This window comes from Balaenoptera musculus, chromosome 20 (genome assembly GCF_009873245.2).
Source record: "Balaenoptera musculus isolate JJ_BM4_2016_0621 chromosome 20, mBalMus1.pri.v3, whole genome shotgun sequence".
NCBI classification, from domain to species: domain Eukaryota; kingdom Metazoa; phylum Chordata; class Mammalia; order Artiodactyla; family Balaenopteridae; genus Balaenoptera; species Balaenoptera musculus.
Genome location: NC_045804.1, coordinates 20263786 through 20285260, shown reverse-complemented (window position 1 = coordinate 20285260; position 21475 = coordinate 20263786). Strand labels below are relative to the sequence as shown.

General features: G+C 48.1%; 1 protein-coding gene across 1 annotated transcript; it reads left to right on the top strand.

Moving 5' to 3' along the window:
• The first annotated feature begins 4311 nt into the window (after window positions 1–4311).
• On the top strand, window positions 4312–13611 carry LOC118886674 (keratin, type I cuticular Ha2-like). The gene is given in 8 exon segments (XM_036836731.1): window positions 4312–4315; window positions 5416–5858; window positions 6493–6575; window positions 6739–6894; window positions 8196–8355; window positions 8438–8563; window positions 10893–11113; window positions 13356–13611. Coding segments are annotated over 8 exon segments (1449 nt in total).
• Window positions 13612–21475: the final 7864 nt, after the last annotated feature.

Here is a 21475-nt window from a genome sequence, read left to right as displayed (position 1 = left end):
GAAGCATGGCCTGTGAGAAGTCTGAGGGCCCCATGCCTCCTTTGTCCCCCTGCCTCATTCTTCAGTTGAGAATATAGGCCCAGAGAGGGCAGTGACTTGCCCCAGGCCACACAGTGGTGAGTGGCGGGGACGAGGCCATCGCTCAGCTCTTCTGACTCTAACTCGGGCACCCTTCCCAGCGCACAGATTCTCTGTCTCTGTCTCTCCCTGACCCCCTTCCCTCTTTTCTCTACCTCTGGGCTCTTGAGTCCAAGACCCGTGGGAACGACCTGCTTCTGTCTATGTCACCAGGTAGTTGGTGCTAAACATGAATCTTCAACCTGCTTGACAAGCCAGAGGTGCAGCAAACACATCTTGGACCTTAGGGGAAGAAGCGCTCGGGCGAGCTGGAGCAGCTGGTGCTGAGCCTGGCTGTGCACCCTAACCACGTCACGTGACCTCTCTGGTCCAGCTGGTGCATCTGTAAAATGGGGCTGGGGGAGGCTCCAATGTGTGCACAGTGCCCGGAAGTGGTAGCTATGAGCGCTGGTATTAAATGAAGCGTCCCTGGGCGGAGAGTGGGGAATGGGAAAGCCCAGCTCTTTGCTTGGTTACACGGCAGGACACTGTCGGGGCCAATACTGCCCGCCAGCAGCACCCTCAGAGCTGAACCCAAAGGGCTCAACCTCAGACCTGCTTGGCTTTGGGGCAAGAGGCCGGGCAGCAGGGCCAGTCCACGTGGTCTCAGCCCTGCCCTGCCGCTCTCTGTGCTCCGCACTCCTGCTCTGGGGTCTCAGGTCTGCAACTCCGGCTCTGGCAGAGGTTCAGACGAGAGGTGGGCGGCCGGGCATGCGCAGAGCGCACCACACCCCAGTGTGCTGCTCCATAGAAATAGGCAGGGGTTGGGCAGTGGGTTGAGCCTCTGTTCTGGCCACTGCTCCGGCTGCCTGCCTCCTGCGTGGAAACAGCAGACAGATGGTGCCGGCTTGTGACCTGACAATCACGCTGTCAACTCCTCGAACCACGCAACGTGTTCCCTGTTTATGTGCATTCTACGGTTTGCAGAGTGCATTCACAGCCTCGTCCCATGCATTCAAACAGCCTGTGTGTGGTAGGTGCTTTATTTATGCAGCTTTCTCTACCTTTTTATCCAGTTGTTCAGAGCATCTGCATTGGTTAAGGAAACCCTGCTCTTTTTTTTTTTTTTTAACATCTTTATTGGAGTATAATTGCTTTACAATGTTGTGTTAGTTTCTGCTGTATAACAAAGTGAATCAGCTATATGCACGCGTATATCCCCATATCCCCTCCCTCTTGCATGTCCCTCCCACCCTCCCTATCCCACGCCTCTAGGTGGTCACAAAGCACTGAGCTGATCTCCCTGTGCTATACAGCTGCTTCTCACTAGCTAACCATTTCACATTTGGTAGTGTATATATGTCAATGTCACTCTCTCACTTTGACCCAGCTTACACTTCCCCCTCCCTGTGTCCTCACGTCCATTCTCTACGTCTGTGTCTTTATTCCTGTCCTGCCCGTAGGTTCATCAGAAACATTTTTTTTTCTTAGATTCCATATATATGTGTTAGCATAAGGTATTTGTTTATCTCTTTCTGATTTACTTCACTCTGTATGACAGACTCTAGGTCCATCCACCTCACAACAAATAACTCAATTTCGTTTCTTTTTATGGCTGAGTAATATTTCATTGTATATATGTGCCACATCTTCTTTATCTATTCATCTGTCGATGGACACTTAGGTTGCTTCCGTGTCCTGGCTATTGTAAACAGAGCGGCAATGCTCATTGTGGTACATGACTCTTTTGGAACTATGGTTTTCTCAGGGTATATGCCCAGTAGTGGGATTGCTGGGTCATATGGTAGTTCTATTTTTAGTTTTTTAAGGAATCTCCATACTGTTCTCCATAGTGGCTGTATCAACTTACATTCCCACCAACAGTGCAAGAGGGTTCCCTTTTCTCCATACCCTCTCCAGCATTTATTGTTTGTAGATTTTTTGATGATGGCCATTCTGACTGGTGTGGGGTGATACCTCTTGTAGTTTTGATTTGCATTTCTCTAATGATTAGTGATGTTGAGCATCTTTTCATGTGTTTGTGGGCAATCTGTATATCTTCTTTGGAGAAATGTCTATTTAGGTCTTCTGCCCATTTTTGGATTGGGTTGTTAGTTTTTTTGAAATTGAGCTGCCTGAGCTGCCTGTATATTTTGGAGATTAATCCTTTGTCAGTTGCTTCATTTGCAAATATTTTCTCCCATTCTCAGGGTTGTCTTTTCGTCTTCTTTATGGTTTCCTTTGCTGTGCAAAAGCTTTGAAGTTTCATTAGGTCCCATTTGTTTATTTTTGTTTTTATTTCCGTTTCTCTAGGAGGTGGGTCAAAAAGGATCTTGCTGTGATTTATGTCATAGAATGTTCTGCCTATGTTTTCCGCTAAGAGTTTGATAGTGTCTGGCCTTACATTTAGGTCTTTAATCCATTTTGAGTTTATTTTTGTGTATGGTGTTAGGGAGTGTTCTAATTTCACTCTTTTACATGTAGCTGTCCAGTTTTCCCAGCACCACTTATTGAAGAGGCTGTCTTTTCTCCATTGTATATTCTTGCCTCCTTTATCAAAGATAAGGTGACCATATGTGCATGGGTTTATCTCTGGGCTTTCTATCCTGTTCCATTGATCTATATTTCTGTTTTTGTGCTGGTACCATACTGTCCTGATCACTGTAGATTTGTAGTATAGTCTGAAGTCACGGAACCTGATTCCTTCAGTTCTGTTTTTCTTTCTCAAGATTGCTTTGGCTATTTGGGGTCTTTTGTGTTTCCATACAAATTGTGCAATTTTTTGTTCTAGTTTTGTGAAAAATGCCATTGGTAGTTTGATAGGGATTGCATTGTATCTGTAGACTGTTTTGGGTAGTATAGTCATTTTCACGATGTTGATTCTTCCACTCCAAGAACATGGTACATCTCTCCATCTGTTTTTATCATCTTTAATTTCTTTCATCAGTGTCTTAGAGTTTTCTGCATACAGGTCCTTTTTTTTTTTTTTTTAAACATCTTTATTGGAGTATAATTGCTTTACAATGGTGTGTTAGCTTCTGCTTTATAACAAAGTGAATCAGTTATACATATACATATGTCCCCATATCTCTCCCCTCTTGCGTCTCCCTTCCTCCCACCCTCCCTATCCCACCCTGCTAGGTGGTCACAAAGCACCGACCTGATCTCCCTGTGTTATGCAGCTGCTTCCCACTAGCTATCTATTTTACATTTGGTACTGTATATATGTCCATGCCACTCTCTCACTTTGCCCCAGCTTACCCTTCCCCCTCCCCGTATCCTCAAGTCCATTCTCTAGTAGGTCTGCATCTTTATTCCCGGTCTTGCCCCTAGGTTCTTCTGACTTTTTTTTTTTAGATTCCTTATATATGTGTTAGCATACCGTATTTGTTTTTCTCTTTCTGACTTACTTCACTCTGTATGACAGTCTCTAGGTCCATCCACCTCACTACAAATAACTCAGTTTCGTTCCTTTTTATGGCTGAGTAATATTCCGTTGTATATATGTGCCACATCTTCTTTATCCATTCATCTGTTGATGGACACTTAAGTTGCTTCCATGTCCTGGCTATTGTAAGTAGAGCTGCAATGAACATTTTTAGTTCTGTACATTTTTAAAAGACATAATGCTACTGAATACTTAATAGACTACAGCACAGTGTAGACATAACTTTTATATGCACTGGGAAACCTAAAAATTTGTGTGACTCGCTTTAGTGCAATATTTGCTTGATTGCCACGGTCTGGAACTGAACCTGCAATAACCCCAAGGTATAATTATATCTTATATTTTTAGGGTAAGGATTAAAATGGGCAATTTAATGCCAAGCATCCAGCACAGTACCTGGTACTTTTACACATTCAAAAAGTGCTGGCGATGATTCTGAAGGCTGTTCTGATGAGTCTCATTCCATGTGGTTGGTATTTGCATCACCTATCCTTCTGTTCTCTCTAAACAGTTAATACAGACAAAACAACTGGAATTTATGGTTATTGCAGGAAATCAAACTGAGAGATGATTTAATCTAACCCTTTCAATTTGCAGGAGGGAACTGAAGCCCAGAGAGGTGGAGTGACTTTCCCAAGGTCACACAGCTAGTTAGAAGGTAGCATCTCTTTTTTGACTTTTCTTAAGCAACACATTTCAGGGAATAGGGCTGGGTGGCATTTTTCCTTCCATGCCCCTTCACCAACTCTTCTAGAAATATATGAAAAATAAGAAAAGCACTTATACTTCAATATTATATCGAGAAGATGCGTAAATAAAAAGTGGCTATATAACACACCCATATTAAACACGAAGTGTGTGAGCCCACAAGTATTACAGGCAGGACTAAAAACCACTGGTCTCACCTGCTGCTTTCTTAGGAAGTGCCCAAGGGCTTCTAGAATCAGAGACACTTGCTCCTGGTCTCCTGGCTTTGCTCATCCCAGGGCTGCAGTGTCACTTCTCAAGGGAGCTGATTCACTCTGCTCCTGTCTCTGGGGTCCCAGAGTGAGCCCCCCCCATTGCAGACAGTGAGGGCAGAGCCATTTCCAGCTTGTTCAACAAACAATAATCGAACCCTCTGTACGTGGAGCAGTGAGAAACGAAGGGGAGGATCCAGAGATGGTCAAGATAGAGCGTCTGCTCACAGAGGTGTTCATGACATTGACTTCCTTTCGCAAGATTGGGGTCCTTACCTCTCTCTTTCTCAGTAGCATCCAGCTGAAAGGAGGTCCCTGATTCTTAGGCTGTGCTGAGTTTGTTCTCTCCTCCCTAATATTATTTTCTTCCCCTGGGAGGAAGATGATGTACGTTAATAAGACTCAGAGGCTCTTTTTCTTTCCTCCCTGGATTTACACCACTGCCAGTATCGGTGCAGCTTCTGTCACCCACACATTTCCTCCTTAAGGGGCCGGGCCTCCTCTTCCCGCAGGGAATGCTCTCATTAAAAGGAGGGGTCGCTGCCCCACAGAACTGTGGCCTCTCTCAGGGCCAGAGCAGGTGGGGCCGCAGGGGGCAATGCCACTGGCAGCACAGGGCCAGGCCTGGCAGCCCCACCCTAGTAATGAGGGCCCGGGCCTGGAGCTGGTCCTTTGAAGATGTATCCTGAAGCTCTCGCCCGGAGATCAATGACGGGAGCCCAGAGTCCTGCCTTAGCCAAATGACAAGCTTGGCCTCTTTCATGAGGAAAGGAACTCCTTATTGGAAACCAAATGACAAATGAATTAGCAGCTTCCTCTGGGACTGATGATCTTCTAGCATAAGCCCCCTGACTCCAAGGGTATAAAAAGGCCTGAGCAGATTGGGGCTGGCAGACACTGGCAATGCAGGTAGCTGCAGCCTCTCCCACACGACGTCTAACTGCTCCCCAGCCTCTGTCAAGAGCTGCCCCCAGTCCTCTGTCTGCTCCAGCAGCACGAGCTGCCGGCTGGAGCTGTGCCTGGGTTACAGCTGCCAGCCCGGGATGTGCGTGCCCTCTGTCTGCGCGCCCACCCCCTACCGGCCAGCCACCTGCCTCTCCAAGGCCCACCTAGCCAGCTCCTGCCAGCCCAGCAGCTGCCGCCCGACCAGCAGAATCTCCAGCTCCATGGGTTCCTACAGCCCGTACTTTGAGGGCTCCTTCAATGGCAACGAGAAGGAGACCATGCAGTTCCTGAGCAACCACCTGGCCAGCTACCTGGAGAGGGTGCAGCGGCTGGAACGAGACAACGCACAGCTGGAGAGCCGCATCTGAGACGCCTCCCAGTCTCAAGCGCCTGCCTTGGGTCCTGACTAGCAGTCTTATTTCAAGACCATCGAGGAGCTCCAGCAGAAGGTGAGGGCAAGCGGTAAACAGACTCCCTGGGAAGGCGACCCAAAGAGCTGGCTTTCCAGGTTTGAATCTCACTCATTTCTTAAGCTACGTTCAGGGAAAAGAAACTTCCCTGGGGCGCAGGATTATCTAATAATTCGAGTGCTCAGCCAGAGCCCTTCACGTGGAAAGAGGCCTGGGATCTCGTCTCAGTTCTGTCATGGATTCATTGCATGACTCTAGGAGGTCCTTTCCCTGGGCCTCAGTTTCCTCATCTGGAAAATGGGGATAATAAGGGTCCTTATGTCAAAAAGTTTCCTTGGGTTAATACAGGTAAAGTGCTTAGCCCAGCCCTTGGTACGTGGTGAGTTTTCAGTAAACGTGAGTGCTTGTTAAGGACCCTTCTAACCGTCACGTCTAACAAAGTTTTTCGTCCCACGTTGCTCATTGCATTCAAAATGGGGCATTCAGATTTATGAAGACCCAGTGCTTGAAAAATAAACCTCACGTTTTCCGAGGACTAGCAGTTCACTGAATAGCCCTCAGAGTTCCAGAGGCTTCGGCAGGGATGGCTGCAGGATTACTGGTTCTCCTCACTTGGGTTCTTTTTCCTTCTTCTTGCCCTGGACCGACCCCCTCTGTGTGCTGTGGCCCCCAGGTTCTGTACACCAAGGCAGAGAATGCCAGGATGATCGTGAATGTCGACAATGCCAAGCTGGCTGCCGACGACTTCAGGACCAAGTGGGTTTGGCCAGGGGATGGAGGAGCCCTGTCTCCTGGCACATGCTTGGGGGCAGCTTTCTGTTAGTTTCATAGACAGTCGGAAAAGCGCCAGTGGCTCAAGGTCTTCCCTGGGGTTGGCACTCAGTTTCACCCCTCAGTCGCTGACCCTGTCCTGGCACAGGTACGAGATGGAGCTGGCCACGCGGCAGCTGGTGGAGGCCGACGCCAGTAGCCTGCGCAGGGTGCTGGACGAGCTGACCCTGTGCAAGGCTGACCTGGAGATGCAGGTGGAGTCCCTGAAGGAGGAGCTGATGTGTCTCAAGTAGAACCACGAGGAGGTGAGGCCTGAAGTCCAACTGAGGTGGTCCTGGGGAGCCCAGTGGGAAGAACGTGCGATTTGGGGTTGGGGAGTCATGGGTTGAAATTCCCAGGCCGGCCACAGATTGTATATGTAACTTTGCCCAATTTATTTAACCTTTCTGTAACCTTTCCTTTATGTTCTCATCTGTAAAATGGGGCTAAATCTATCAACAAGGCTGCTGTGAGAATTCAATGAAGTCACAGGTCTTAAACACCTGTCCTTTGGTTGGTGCTTGGAAATGCTAACGACCTTCCCTTCTGCATTTCCTGGAGTGGCGTGACTGCCAAGTGCTTGTGGTGACTTGTTTTTCTCATGAGAGCTGCATACCAGGGGTAGAGTGGCCCACTAGGGCTGGAGGGGGTTGTTTTCCAGAACCAACACGGAATGGCCCGTCCGTCTCTGCTAGGCTCACTGCGGGGGGTGGCCCCCATCTCTTCTAAGGGAGAGGTGAACTGCAGCGGTTTTCTTCTTTTTTTCTCTCCCCATCCTTGTTCCCCTTCCTCTCTTCTGTTTGCATTTAATACACTTAATCCAAAAGCCACAGGTCGACCCTCTGCTTTCTGATTTTTCCTCATCTCCTGTAGGTCCTTGGAGGGGAACCCCTCCACCCTGGGCACCTGTATGCTGTAAAGCCCACCTGAGCTCTGGTGTTTTTTACCTCCTTCCCTGGGTTGACACTCAACCTCTCAACTTGGGATTTGAGAGCGCAAGTGCCTCTGAATCCTGGCTGGGTTTCCTTAGGCTGAAGTGTAAAGTAACAATGCTACCACATACTCAATGAGTGCCCCAAGGCACCTGACTCACCCCATCTAAATCAGAGAACTGGGAACTGCCCCTGGAGGCCACTAATGAGGAGTTATCGCTTGGTACCGGCAGCCTCAGCAACAGCTTTCTCTTCTTGGCAGCCAAGCCTGGGAGGCGCCTGCTCTAACTTGGGCCTTGAACCAAGTAAAGCCAGGCCCCTGCTGCTCTCCTTCCCCGATGAACGCAGGCTGGGAGGGTGGCCGGGGACACAGGGCACAGTTGTTCCATTTTAGTCCAAATGGACCAGACAAGCCCTGATGTTGCTCCTGGCTTCTGCCAAAGCTATAGGAAGCCTCTCCCATCACAGGGGGCTCCGGGTGGAGCCGAAAGGCCCTTGGGATGCTGCAGTCCTCACAGGGCCCCTCTAAGGCAGAGATCTTTAGCATCCTTTGCTCCACCTTTTCACATCTCCTCGGGGAGGTGATCTAGGATCTCACGACTTCACACTTGCCTGGTGTTCTTGTGTCTTTTCGGGAAGTCGATGCCCTCCGATGCCAGCTTGGGGACCGCCTTAACGTTGAAGTGGACGCCGCAACCCCCGTGGACCTGAACAGGGTTCTGGAAGAGATGTGGTGTCAGTACGGGGCCCTGGTGGAGAACAATCGCAGGGACGCGGAGGGATGGTTCACCCGGGCAGGCGGGCCTCTCGCAGGGGGCTGGCCTCCCCAGAATCCCTGAGAGGCACTCGAGCCTTCTCCTGTCTCCCCCATTGCAGACGGAAGAACTTAACCAGCAGGGAGCCACGAGCTCTGAGCGGCTTCAGAGCTACCAGTCAGACATCAGTGATCTGAGACGAACGGTCAACACGCTGGAGATCGAGCTGCAGGCCCAACACAGCCTGGTGAATGCGCCTGTGGGCACCTCTCTCCCAGCTCTGGATCTCAGGCAGCACCGAATGTAGGTGCAGGCATCCAGGAAGGAGGAGGGGGAAGAGGAAGAGGGGGGAGGAGGGGGACGGCGAGGGGGAGGAGGATGCAGCAGGGGGCGGAGGAGGAGGGGGAGGAGGTCCAGATTTAGCCACCACCATTGCTTGCCCAGCCGACCTCTCCTGCGGGGAGGTTTCTCCCAGGACCCAGCTCAGAGATAAAAGGGCCATGTTTCAAGTCTGATGTGGGTTAGGTGGCCCCTGTCAAACACTCTCCCCAAGAAGGTTTGTTCTCTGCTTAGCCTGCCCTTTCAAACCTATGCTTCTCAACCCCACCTGTGGAGATTAAAAAAAATCTCCATGCCCAGGTTCTTCCCCAGATGAATTATATCGGAGTCTCTGGAGGTGGGGCCTGGGCATGGGTGTCTTTTAGCGTCTCCCACATGACTCTAAAGTGCAGCCAGGGTTCTGGTATCATGTTACAAGTCATAATTCTAGTTATTACTTTAAAATGTATATCTCAGAAATAACTAAATTTCCTTGTCAACTGCATTATTATGAACTTTCATCAAATCTTTAACCGTGGTCGTTTTTAAGTCTTTTGTCATTTACAGACAGTTCTGGGTGTACTCTGATGCTTTTGCAAAAATGTTCCTATAAAAGGGTTTCATCGTCAAGGAATTCATGGAAAAGATTCTGACAAGTACAGGTTGCTGGTAACTGACTATACTGCTGAACTGAATGAATAAGCATTTTCAGAATGCTAATGGAAAACTGATGAACTCATAAAAGTGCTAACAAAAGATCAAGATGAAAAAAAAATTAATTACATGGGACTGAGTGAACTGATGAGGATGATTATAATTTTTGTGACTTTCTGTTTGAATTAAAAAAAAAAATCCCACAAGGACTCAGAGGCAAAAAATATACAAATCAATTTTCACTGCAAAGTAAAGGAGCTGTTACAGTGGAGGATTACTGGACTGAATGTCAATATTATGACATAGAAAAAATATATATATATGTGTGTCATCTTGGGCATGTTACTTAACTTGTCTCATATGTAAAATGGGATAGTAGTAGTATTGCTGGGAAATTATGTGAGATAGTATATGTAATGTAGAGCACTTAGAATGGTATATGGTTCAACCAAAGACTATATATGTGTTTGCTTTCTTCATGGTATTTTATTGTGTACATGCAATATAATTAATTTAGCTAGTTTCCCATTGATCAATGTATAGCATTTTCAATTCCTCTGCTATTCCGATGCTGTTGTCAATATCCTTACATATCCATTACCACTGGCAAAAAAAATAAAAAATAAAAAAATAAAAAAATAAAAAAAATAAAGTGCAGCCAGGTTGAAGACCACTGATCTCAGCGATGCTTGTTGGGGGGGAGCCTGGTGAACCTCAGGTCCAAGGCCTGAAGCCTGACTAAGGTTGAAGAAGGAATAAGGGATTTAGCATCACGTGAACGTAGGTTCAAACCCTGGCCTGTCACTTCCCAGCTGTTTAACCTTGAACAAGTCACTTGACCTTTCTGGGCTTCAGTTTCCTCAGTGACTCAGGTAGGGAGGGGTCATTCCCAAGCCCAAAGAGAGACCTGGCTCTTCTCGGCTCTTTCTTTCTTTCTTTTTTTAAAAAATTGAATGGAAGATTCTTTAAATTCTATAGCGCTTTACAATTTTCAAAAGTTTCACATGCATGATTTCACATAATTCTATAATAACCCTTTTTTCCCCTACCCTTATATTGCCCCTCACCTTTTCCCTCTCTCCACTGGTAACCACTAGTTTGCTCTCTATGTATGTGAGTCTGCTTCTTTTTTGTTTTATTCACTAGTTTGTTGTATTTTTAGAATCCACATATAAGTGATATCATAGAGTATTTGTCTTTCTCTGACTTATATCACTTAGCATAATGCCCTCCAAGTCCATCCATGTTGCTGCAAATGGCATTATTTCATTCTCTTTTATAGCTGAGTAATATTCCATTGTGTATATAAACTCCACATCTTCTTTATCCATTTATCTGTTGATGGACGCTTAGGTAGCTTCCAGGTCTTGGCTATTGTAAATAATGCTGCTATAAACATTGGGGTGCATATACCCTTCTGAATGTTTTTGTTTTCTTCATATATATACTCAGGAGTGGAATTGCTGGGTCATATGGTAGTTCTATTTTTAGTTTTTTGAGAAACCTCCATACCATCTTCCACAGTGGCTGCTTCTTGGTTCTTTCTAAGGCCATGGAAAATAGGTCCACTCCTCACAGCTATTTTGTCTTTCCTTTTGCCTTAGAGAGACTCTCTGGAGAACACCCTGGCAGAGACGGAGGCCCACTACAGCTCCCAGCTGGCCCAGATGCAATGCCTGATCACCAGCTTGGAGGTCCAGCTGGCCGACATCCACTGTGACCTGCAGCGGCAGAACCAGGAGTACAAGGTGCTCCTGGACGTGCGGGCCTGGCTGGAGTTTGAGATCAACGCGTACCGGGGGCTGCTGGAGAATGACGACTGCAAGTACGTGGTGTGAGAGAGGTTTGGGGGAGGTTATAGGAAGCAACTGGATCTACCCATAAGATAGAACCCTGTCATGATTAATAAGTGATTAGGAAGCTGGGATGATCCGAAGAAGTCAGGCAGGTATTCATGCTGCCATCCCAAACCTGGCCCATTGGGACCATTCTGCTCCATTCCAAGTTGACAGACTCCTTCTAAGTGCTCAGCATGTGCCAGGTGCCACGGGGGATACTGAGATGGATGATGACGAAGCATCTGTTCTCAAGTCTTTTCCGTCTCCAGGGAGACAGACATGCCACCGGAGATCATACTGGGGAAGGGTGGATGGTTTTGGCACTTGGAAGGATTATGTAGCTTCGTGTGTTGAGCTGTGGTGGAAAGGACAGGAAAGGTCAGCTGGGCCCCATTCAGTGGTGAACCACAAAGGCCATGCTGCGGAGGGAGGCCTTTATTCTATAGGCAGTTGGGAGGCCTTAACTTTTTTTGCGGAGGAAATGATAGAATTTGCTTAACTGCCTAGCTCCTCGCTAGATGGTAAACCCCTGGAACTCAGAGACAAAATATTTTTATCCCCTGCATCTGGTGCATAGTAGATGCTCAGTAAACGTTTCTTGACCGAGTCAATGAGAGCTCAAAGCTGCTCTTCAGGAGGATGGCACAGATGGCAACAGGAAGGGCTGAGTAGAGTGAGGGAGGAGGGGCTGGGCATGGGAGCCATTCAGGAGGCCTTGGATGTGGTCTAGGTAATAAACAATGGGGAGGGTCTGAATTTGGGCAGTGGAGGCACCTGCCCCCAGCCGTGGTACAGGCAGAAGTGGCAGGGCTTGGTGACTGCCTGGATGCAGGATACCTCTGGGCCTCGGACACCTGGTGGGCTGATGATTGCAGGTAGACATTCAGCCTTGCTTCTCTGCCATTTAGAATCTTGTCCTCCAGGGCAAGGGTTGCAAAGTCAAATATTTTCCAAGAGCTAGGCCATGAACATACGTGAGTGACGTGGGTCACTGTGGGACAGTGGAGAACCAGGGAGCTATGGCTTGTCCCATGAAGGTGGTGCTGCCCCCTCAGGGCCATTTCTACCGCGTAAGATGAAGATTCAGTACTGCTGGATCTTCTCATTATTCAAGGGAAGCTGGGAAGCAGGATTTCTTTGAAATGTTTAGGTTCTTTTAAAACAAATGTTTTAAATTCTCCTGATTTTTAAACCTTTTCAACAAATTAAAAAAAATACAGAGCTTCCCTGGTGGCGCAGTGGTTGAGAGTCTGCCTGCCGATGCAGGGGACACGGGTTCGAGCCCTGGTCTGGGAAGATCCCACGTGCCGTGGAGCAACTGGGCCCGTGAGCCACAACTACTGAGCCTGCGCGTCTGGAGCCTGTGCTCCGCAACAAGAGAGGCCGCGATAGTGAGAGGCCCGCGCACCGCGATGAAGAGTGGCCCCCGCTTGCCGTAACTAGAGAAAGTCCTCGCACAGAAACAAAGACCCAGCACAGCCAAAAATAAATTAAAAAAGAAAAATACAGTACTGGCCAAATGAAACACATTTCAGGCGGGATGTGGTCCTCAGGCTGCCTGGCCAGTCTCTGGGCTATTTGGCCTCCATCCAATGTTCAGTGTGTTGTTGCTGGTTTTGAGCTCACACCTGCCAGTCTCGGAGAACATCCTTTCTCCTTTTGTATTCCTTCTATATCAATTGATGAATCCATCTCATTTAACACATTCTTAGTAAGTGCCAGCTCTAGGCCGGGTATGCAGGGTGGGCATACATACTGCTGATCTCACTGCCTAGTGGGGAGACAGACCGTAGTAGAGTGACGACAAATCACTCTGGAAGGAGGTACATGGTCCCATAGGGGGATCTGACACAGAGATCAGGGGAGGCTTCAGGGAGGCTTCAGGGAGGATGTGACGAGTTGAAAGAAGCTGCTCTTGTTCTAGCACAAGTGGGAACCACTAGGGTTTCGGGCAGAGGAGGGGCATGATTTGTGTTTGCAGAAGATCACTCTGGCCAAGAAGCTGAGGATATTTAGGAGGGGCAAGAGTGGGGTTGGGGAGCCCAGTTAGGAAGCCGTTGGGGTCACACAGGTGAAGACGATGAGGTTAGGATGGGGGGAAACTGAGTGGAGAAGGTGGGCAGTGGGTGCGATTGAGAGGCACCGGGGGCTGGGTGGGGGACGAATTGACGGCACTTGTTGCTGAGCTGGGCTTCGTTCTAATCCTTCCCACGTGTCTTTCTTCTGCAGGTTGCCATGTAACCCATGCTCCACTCCCTCCCTTCCCCCTCGTGCTCCCTCCCCCAGTGTGCCCTGCCCCCTCCCGGCCGCCCCTGAAGTCCCTCAGCGCTGCTGGATCCTGGAGGGACGCGAGCTGGGTGGCTGGTGCCTCCTCAGGCCGAGCCTGACCACAGTTCAGTGGCCACCAAGAGAGCAGGGCCAGTTCCAGCGGGCAAGGAATGCCACTAGCAGTGCCAGGAGATGGCGTGTCCGGAACACGCTCTGATACTGCAAGGGGCGCCCTAGCCTCTGTCTCTTAGAAAAGACCGCTCTCATTTCCATAGGTAAATGGCTCTCTTGGCTGATGTTTCGGATTGCGGATGCTGACTCAGAGCACGTGTTCTTAGTTAACTGGCAAATAAAGACGCACACGTAGAGAATGGACTTGAGGACACGGGGAGGGGGAAGGGTAAACTGGGACGAAGTGAGAGAGTGGCATGGACATATATACACTACCAAATGTAAACTAGATAGCTAGTGGGAAGCAGCCGCATAGCACAGGGAGATCAGCTCGGTGCTTTGTGACCACCTAGAGGGGTGGGATAGGGAGGGTGGGAGGGAGACGCAAGAGGGAGGAGATATGGGGATACATGCATATGTATAGCTGATTCACTTTGTTATAAAGCAGAAGCTAACACACCATTGTAAAGCAATTATACTCCAATAAAGATGTTAAAAAAAAAAGCCTCATCCAGTGGCCCTGCACACCCGTCTTTCTCTCCTTGTCACTTATGCTGCTATATCCACCAGCCAGTTCTGCTCAGTTGGGCTCAGAGGAGTGTGGCCAAATTCTATGTTTATTTTTATGCCCCTTCTGCTTCCATAGAGACTTGAGAGGCATTTACTAAAAAGGCCTGCATGCCATAAACCAGTTAAAACAAGGCCACTGGTCCAGAGCCAAGTAATAAAAGAATAAAGAGAGGAGGGATCTGATGATGCCAGAAACCTAGGCCAGACTACTGTTAATTGAGAATAATACTGTGATAACTCCACCCCTAAACCTCATTACACCTGGTACAATGGGATCATTCATTCATTCATTCAAAAAATCTTTATGCAGGTTCCATATTAGGGGTTGTTAACCCAAAGCAGTAGTCCTCCAGACACCTTGTTAATGCCCATTTAATCCTTGCAACAATCTATTAAAAAGGTACCATTATTTTCTTCCCTTTACAAATGAGGAAACTGAGGCCCAGAGAGGTTAAGAAACTTGCCCAAGGTCACACAGCTAGTAAGTGGTGGACCAGGACTCAAATATGGGCCTGCAGTTCCCAGAGATGCTCAAGCAATTCATATTCTGTGTCCTCACTATTTTCAAACACAGCTGGGGGCAGGAGGTAACCAAAAAATGCAAGCAATTGCCACTGTCCAGATACTTCTAATTAGGGAGGGAGCTTACCTGTGTAAGGCCACACTCCTTCCACAATAAGAGCCAATAATATAATAATAATAACTACTACTACCACTTATTGAGCACTTATAAGGCACCTGGTACCGTGTTGAACACCTTAACATAAATTAATTTATGAAGTTTTCATGAACACCCTGTAAGGTAGGCATCAGACGTGGTGTCCATTTTAGAGATGGGAAACTGAGGCTCAGAGAGTGGTTTAGTCAGTTGTCCAAGGTTATAGACAAGAACAGTATTTGAACGTAGGTCTAGCCGGCTGCACTGCAGCGTTATTCTAGCCACTCTGCTACATCCTGAAATTCCTACCTAGAAAGAGTACACACTGGCAAAGATTGGGAGAGGTACTAGCTTGAGGGAGAACAGAAGAACTTCATGTAACTGGCGGCATTTGAGATGGGCCTGGAAGGTTGAATAGGATGTCTACAGAACAAAGGACAGGAATAAGTGCATGAGGTCTGCTGGAAAGCAGAAATCAGGCCCAGGAGGCCTTGAATGGCCCTGCTGACTGGAGCAGTGCGCTCTTGGAAAAGACTGGTGGGAATAAAGTTCAGATGGTAGGAAGGCGTCAGCCAGCAGGGGCCCTTGGGTACCCCTTGAAGAGCCTGGACCCCATCCTGAAGGCAGTGGGAGGGCTGCAGCTGGATTTGAGCCCAAGGATGACATAACTGGAGTGATATTTTCGAAAGTTCCACAAAGGAGTCTAAACAGGATGGCTGAGAGGCAGGCAGAGAGCTGATGAATAGCGTGTGGAAGAAGCTAACAGGGTCTCAACTAAGGCAATTACAGTGGGAATGGAAAAATCAGGGATTAATCTGAGCGACTCAGTGAAGGACCCGAGTAGGCGATAGATGGGCCATGACAGATAAAGAGGAGAGAGCTGGGACCAGGAATCTTGAAAACCTTTCTGAACCTCACCCTCCAAAGACACAGTTCTTCCTTAATGGGCTGAAGTGATGTTTCTATTAAGGATCTGCCCCCTCTACTTGCCAAGAAGTGATGAGGAATGGATTGGATCCTGAAGCTGCCTGGGGCTTCCCTGACATGATCCTGCATGCATGCCTGGCAGATAGGGTTGTGAGCCTGGCAGGAGACTCAAACACACTGCTTAGCCAGCTGTGGTTACAGGTTGGAGTTGGGGGTAAAACTTCAATGAGCTGGAGTGTCAAGGGAGAGGGATTTCTGGCTCACCGGCTGCTCCAATAACTGAGTGCAGACCAGCCTTCCTTCTTACTTTCAATCCCTGTGCAAAATTCATCTAGAATGTACTCAGCTTGATAAATATAATAGACTGAACAGAACCAAATCTTTGGTTCTAGAATCCTGGGCCTTTTCTGTCCAGTATGGTAGCTACTACCTACATGTGGCTATTTAATTTTTAATGAAATAAAATGGAAAAATTTGGTTCCTCAGTTGTACTAGCCACATTTCAAGTGCTCAATACCTACCTGTGGCTGGTGGTACCATACATTGCAGAAAATAAGATATTTCTATTATTGTAGAAAGTTCTACTGGCTGGCACTGTCCTGGACTGTCAGAATCACAAAGAGCCTTTCAGATGAGCTGGTCCAGCGTCTTTCATTTATGGACCAGGAGTCTAAGGCCCAGGGGGATGGAAAGATGTGCTCACAGACACACAACCAACAGGTGGAAATTGGAGCCAAGTGTTTCACTGCCAAGCCTAGCGGGTGTCTCTGAGCACTTTATGCTTTCTCCATGCACCAAGGTTTATTATTATTTCAGGTTAAGTATTTTCCCCTTTCCCCTGCTTTCACATCTCTAAGAATAGAGACACTTTTTTCTGAGATGCTGAAACTCTTTCCCAGGAATATAGTTCCCCTTTCAAAAAGAACTCGCAACCACCAAACTCAGAATCTCCTCATACTCCAAGCATTTGGGTCAGTAGGAGCCCAGACCTCAGGCTGTGGCCAGAGCTGCAGCAGAAATAATCACACAGGAAGTCACAGACCAGGAGTTCAGGCCCCTGGACACTTTGGGGACCTCTGTAGGCTCTCTGTCCCCCATCACACATTGTCCAATCCAACCTGGCCCCTGTTTCCACACCCGTGTGTCATTCCGACTTACCAAGACCTGTCTGACCACCCAAATGCCTGCTCAAGGTTTTTACTATGAAACCAAGCCCCACAGCCCAGGGCCAGGAGTGCCACCCACCGCTGGATACAGATGGCCACCGTCTTCCATGTTTGGATGGTCCTTCCAAGTTAGAGATGTCACGAGCTATCCTCCTGCCCAGCCCATCTCTCTTATTTGATGGATGAGGACGCCCTGGGCATAGACTTTGGGAAGTATTTTTGCCCACCAGCACCAGGACCTCCTGGAGACTGGACCCAGTGCTATACATGTAGGGATTCTCAGAGGAACTCTATCACCATATCAAAGCATTTGGATTTAATTAACTCAGGTTTATAGGAAAACCTAGCTTGGGCCACGGCAAAGTAAGGAAACCTCGGGCATAATTGATGTTTGGGAGAAACTCCCACAGGTAGCAGGATCCTCCCCGAGTGGGGACTGGGGAAGAAGGGACCTGCATTTCAAAGATGCAATTTTCCCTGAGGCCATTAAAGAGACTGGGCCTCACATCTGCCACTCACTGCCCGAGAGCAAGGCCTCCTTCTGGGGTGGAAGTGGGGACCCACGGGCAGAGCAGCCATGCAGGGAAGCTTGGCCAGAGGGTGACGCTTCCAGAGAGAAGAGGCCAGGAGTTGGACACAGTGACCCAGAGGCCAGGCAGTTTGTGGAATGAATTGCACTGAATGGTACCCTCCCTACTTTGTTGGGGAAACTTTTACAATACGATCAAAACAGGGTATGTCAGGTGATGACTGGGAAAATCATTCACAATAAAACAATTCTTTTTTTGGGTTTTGTAAATTTTAACCTATGAATGCAATGATCTCAAGTTGGCCGAACAGAAAGTTCCTAAGATCATTTGATATATATCTTCTCAAACAATTGGTCAAGATAAGTTTACTTCCAAATAGTCCTTTCCTTTCGCCATCCATAAGTAACCAGACACACCAACCAGCATCTTGCCGGAATGGAAACAATCAGTGGCTTTGACTTTAAAAAACCTGGGCTAGAATTCAAATTCTACTACTAACGTGCTGTGTGATTTTGGCACATAGCCTAATCTCTGTGCATCTCCGTCTCCTTCTCCCCCGTGGAGATGGGGATAAGTCTATCTCCTTCACAGAGTCATTGGGATAGAATGCATGTGGAAATGCCTTTCATGATGCCTGGCGTATCGTAAGCGTTTGGTAAATGTTGGTTAAAGAAAATCTGCTTTGCTTTTATATATAGAATGGATAAACAACAGGTCCTACCATACAGCACAAAGAACTATATTCAATATCCTATGATAAATCATAATGGAAAAGAATATAAACAAGAATGTATATATATGTATAACTGAATCACTTTGCTGTACAGCAGAAATTAACACAACATTGTAAATCAACTATACTTCAATAAAAAAATATTGATTAAAAAAAAAGAAAATCTACTTTGGCAACAAGCCCCCTTTGTCTTCTGATTTTCCCCAATGACTATGGTAGCTGAGTCACTTTTATGAGTCATTTGGACACCAAGTTTCAGAAATAACAGGAGCAGCAACAAAAGCACGCCAACACCGTCACTTGCGCAGCTTAGCTTTGCTCCAAGGTTAATTAGCATCTGGATGCACTTCCAGTCTTGGTCTGAATGCCTTGGTAAAATGGAGGGTCCAGTGACCGGTTCTGGAGTCCACCTGAGGGATGCCCTCTCTCCACCCCAGCCCCCTGACTCCAGAGCTGACTTTAGGTCTCCCCACGTGCTCTAGGAGCCAAGTTTTAGGCCTCATTCATTGTGCTGTGTAGAGCTAGGGGTTGGCAGACTACAGCTCACAGGTCAAATCCAGCTGCTGCCTGTTTTGGTAAAGAAAATGCAACCAGAACACGGCTACACCCATTTGCTTCTATATTGTCTGGGTCTGCTCTGTGCCCCGAGGGCAGAGCCGAGCAGTTGCAGGGCAGAGGCTGTATGGCCTGCAAAGCCTAAAATAGTGACCATCTGGCCCTTTAATAGAAAAGGTGTGATGCAGAGGAGAACGAACACACTGGAGTTAGGAGCTCTGGGTCCTACCTGGACCTGGTAGCCACCTCCACCTTAGCGCCCCTTCATTCTATTGCCCAGTCTCTCTGGGGGCTCCTGCCCATGCTCAGTGACCCCTCCCTCTTTGAGAGAGGACTGCTGCATCTTAGAGGCCATGCAGACACCAGATGGTCACGCAGGGAGCAGAGATGACTTCTTGACAGGGTATCTTTAAAGCAGTAACGCGACACATCCCTGTTAGCAAGAGAGAGCAGTGACAAGGAGTCCAAAGGCAGCTACTCCTCTCTTTTAGAAGGAGGGGAGCTACTTATGGACCCTGAGTAATTGACTGATGGTTGTTCTGATGGCCGTGGATCTGAGGATGTCGTGGGGGAAACTTGTGTATTGCACCTGCCCCTGCCGCGGGTGGATGAAAGGTCCAGACAATGAAGCGCTCTCACTCTGCTTGGCCCTGAGGACCATGGCTTCTAGTGCAGCAGGAACCCCAGCTCTTCAAGCTCTGTGAAGAACTGTTTGAAGCCTCCTCGCTGCAAGGAAGCTGTGGTCGGTGGCTTCCTTGGGAAGGCTACGCTCCATGGAGACCCCAGCCTCCAGCACCACACTGGGGCCCGCCTGAGAGAGAGTAGCCAACCTAGTAGGCATATTCCCAGAGACTGTGGTTTGTGGCCAATCCAGCCTGGCCCTTCCAGTGGTCATCCAGGGGTCGGTGGGGACCCTCCTGTCACTGCATATGAGAGTGAGGTGGGAAGCAAGGAACTCACCTGCAGCTGAAGCGTACCTTACAAATGGCTCGCCTCTGGGGAGAGGGCGCCCCCATGGCTCTGCAGATTCTCATGACTTTGACCTGCGTTTTGATTTTCAAGTTTTCTTAGTGGGGCCACTTTCTTTCTGCAGCACGTGGGAAACTGCATCTCTCTCTTCTGGGTCCTGGTCAATGAATGAAATGAATAAACTAGTAAATGAGGTTGCATATTTAGTTAATCTACTGTTGTCAGGTTATTTCACTGAATTACAGTGGGCCCTGGTCCAGTGTTTTGTTAACTACGGCTGTGACTCACTGATGGTCTGTGAAGTCATTTTAGTGGGTTTTAATCAGCCCGAGATACACACACACACACACACACACACACACACACACAAACACACACACAGAGAGATTGAAATGAAACAATAGAAATTAGAAAAGACAAGCATTTTTATGGGAAACTCAGGTCAGAGGTTCTGCCTGGCCCCCCTAGAATACGCTACTTAAAGTAAGCTTTTGTGATCACATGCCCATTATGAGCAAGGCACCGTGTTGGGGCTTTATAGACATGGTGACACAGGGTCCCACAAAAACCCTGCAAAGAGGGAGCGGCTGTTACTATTTTCAGCTGGTGGCTGAATCAAGGCTTGAACCCCAGTTTCTTTGCAGTAGATCCAAAACCCATACTTTGAAAGCTTTGAAGGGGTAAAAAATTCAACATGAGAAGGTTTAGGGTGGTTGTTCTAAAAGTGTGGTCCTCCATCCAGTAATACCAGCATCCCCTGGGAACATGTTGGAAATGCAAATTCTTGGGCCCCACCCCAGACTTTCTTAATAAGCAGTCTGTTTCATGGAGGCTTCCAGGTGATTCCATGCACACTCAAGTTTAAGAATCACAGTGGGGCTTCCCTGGTGGCGCAGTGGTTGAGAATCTGCCTGCTAATGCAGGGGACACGGGTTCGAGCCCTGGTCTGGGAAGATCCCACATGCTGCGGAGCAACTGGGCCCGTGAGCCACAACTACTGAGCCTGCGCGTCTGGAGTCTGTGCTCCGCAACAAGAGAGGCCGCGGCAGTGAGAGGCCCGTGCACCGCGATGAAGAGTGGCCCCCGCTTGCCGCAACTAGAGAAAGCCCTCGCACAGAAACGAAGACCCAACACAGCCAAAAATAAATAAATAAATTAAAAAAAAAAAAAAAGAATCACAGTGTAAGGGGGGTTTATTTGTGAAGTAAGATCCCGAATGGCCAGACCCACTGCAGAAGAGATGGGCCTTACTCTCCTGATCTCATGGGTGAGGAACTCTTGATCCCATTGAGACAGTGCTGAACATGTTAAATGATGGTAATTGCTGAGCCGGTCACACCATCAGTCTAGAAAAGGCCAATCAAACTCACCCACCCAAAGCTCCCCCACAGGCTCCACTGGCAAGTCCTTCTGGCAGCTGCCCAGCTTGGAACTTGCAGTCAATTGTCACATGAACCAGAAGCTCCATATTTAGGCAGCCATGGATGAGAACAGCATGTCTTCAGAAACCAGCATGAGAGCTGACCAAGCAGTGAGTTCCCCATCACTGGAGGCATTCAAGGAGGGCCTTTATAACCACCTGGTGGGGACGTTGAGAAGGTCGCTCAGGCAGCTGATGGAGTTGGATGAGATGGTTGTAGGGGTCTTCTAGCCTCAAAATTTGATGACTCCCTTCTTTCTGGGTCTTATTAATCAGTGAAACTATAAGTGGAGCTAACACACTGACTCTTGCAGCTGGTTCTTGTCTTCCTTCTCTACTCCGTGAACTCTCTGAATCAGAGTAGCTTGCTGAGAAATTTACA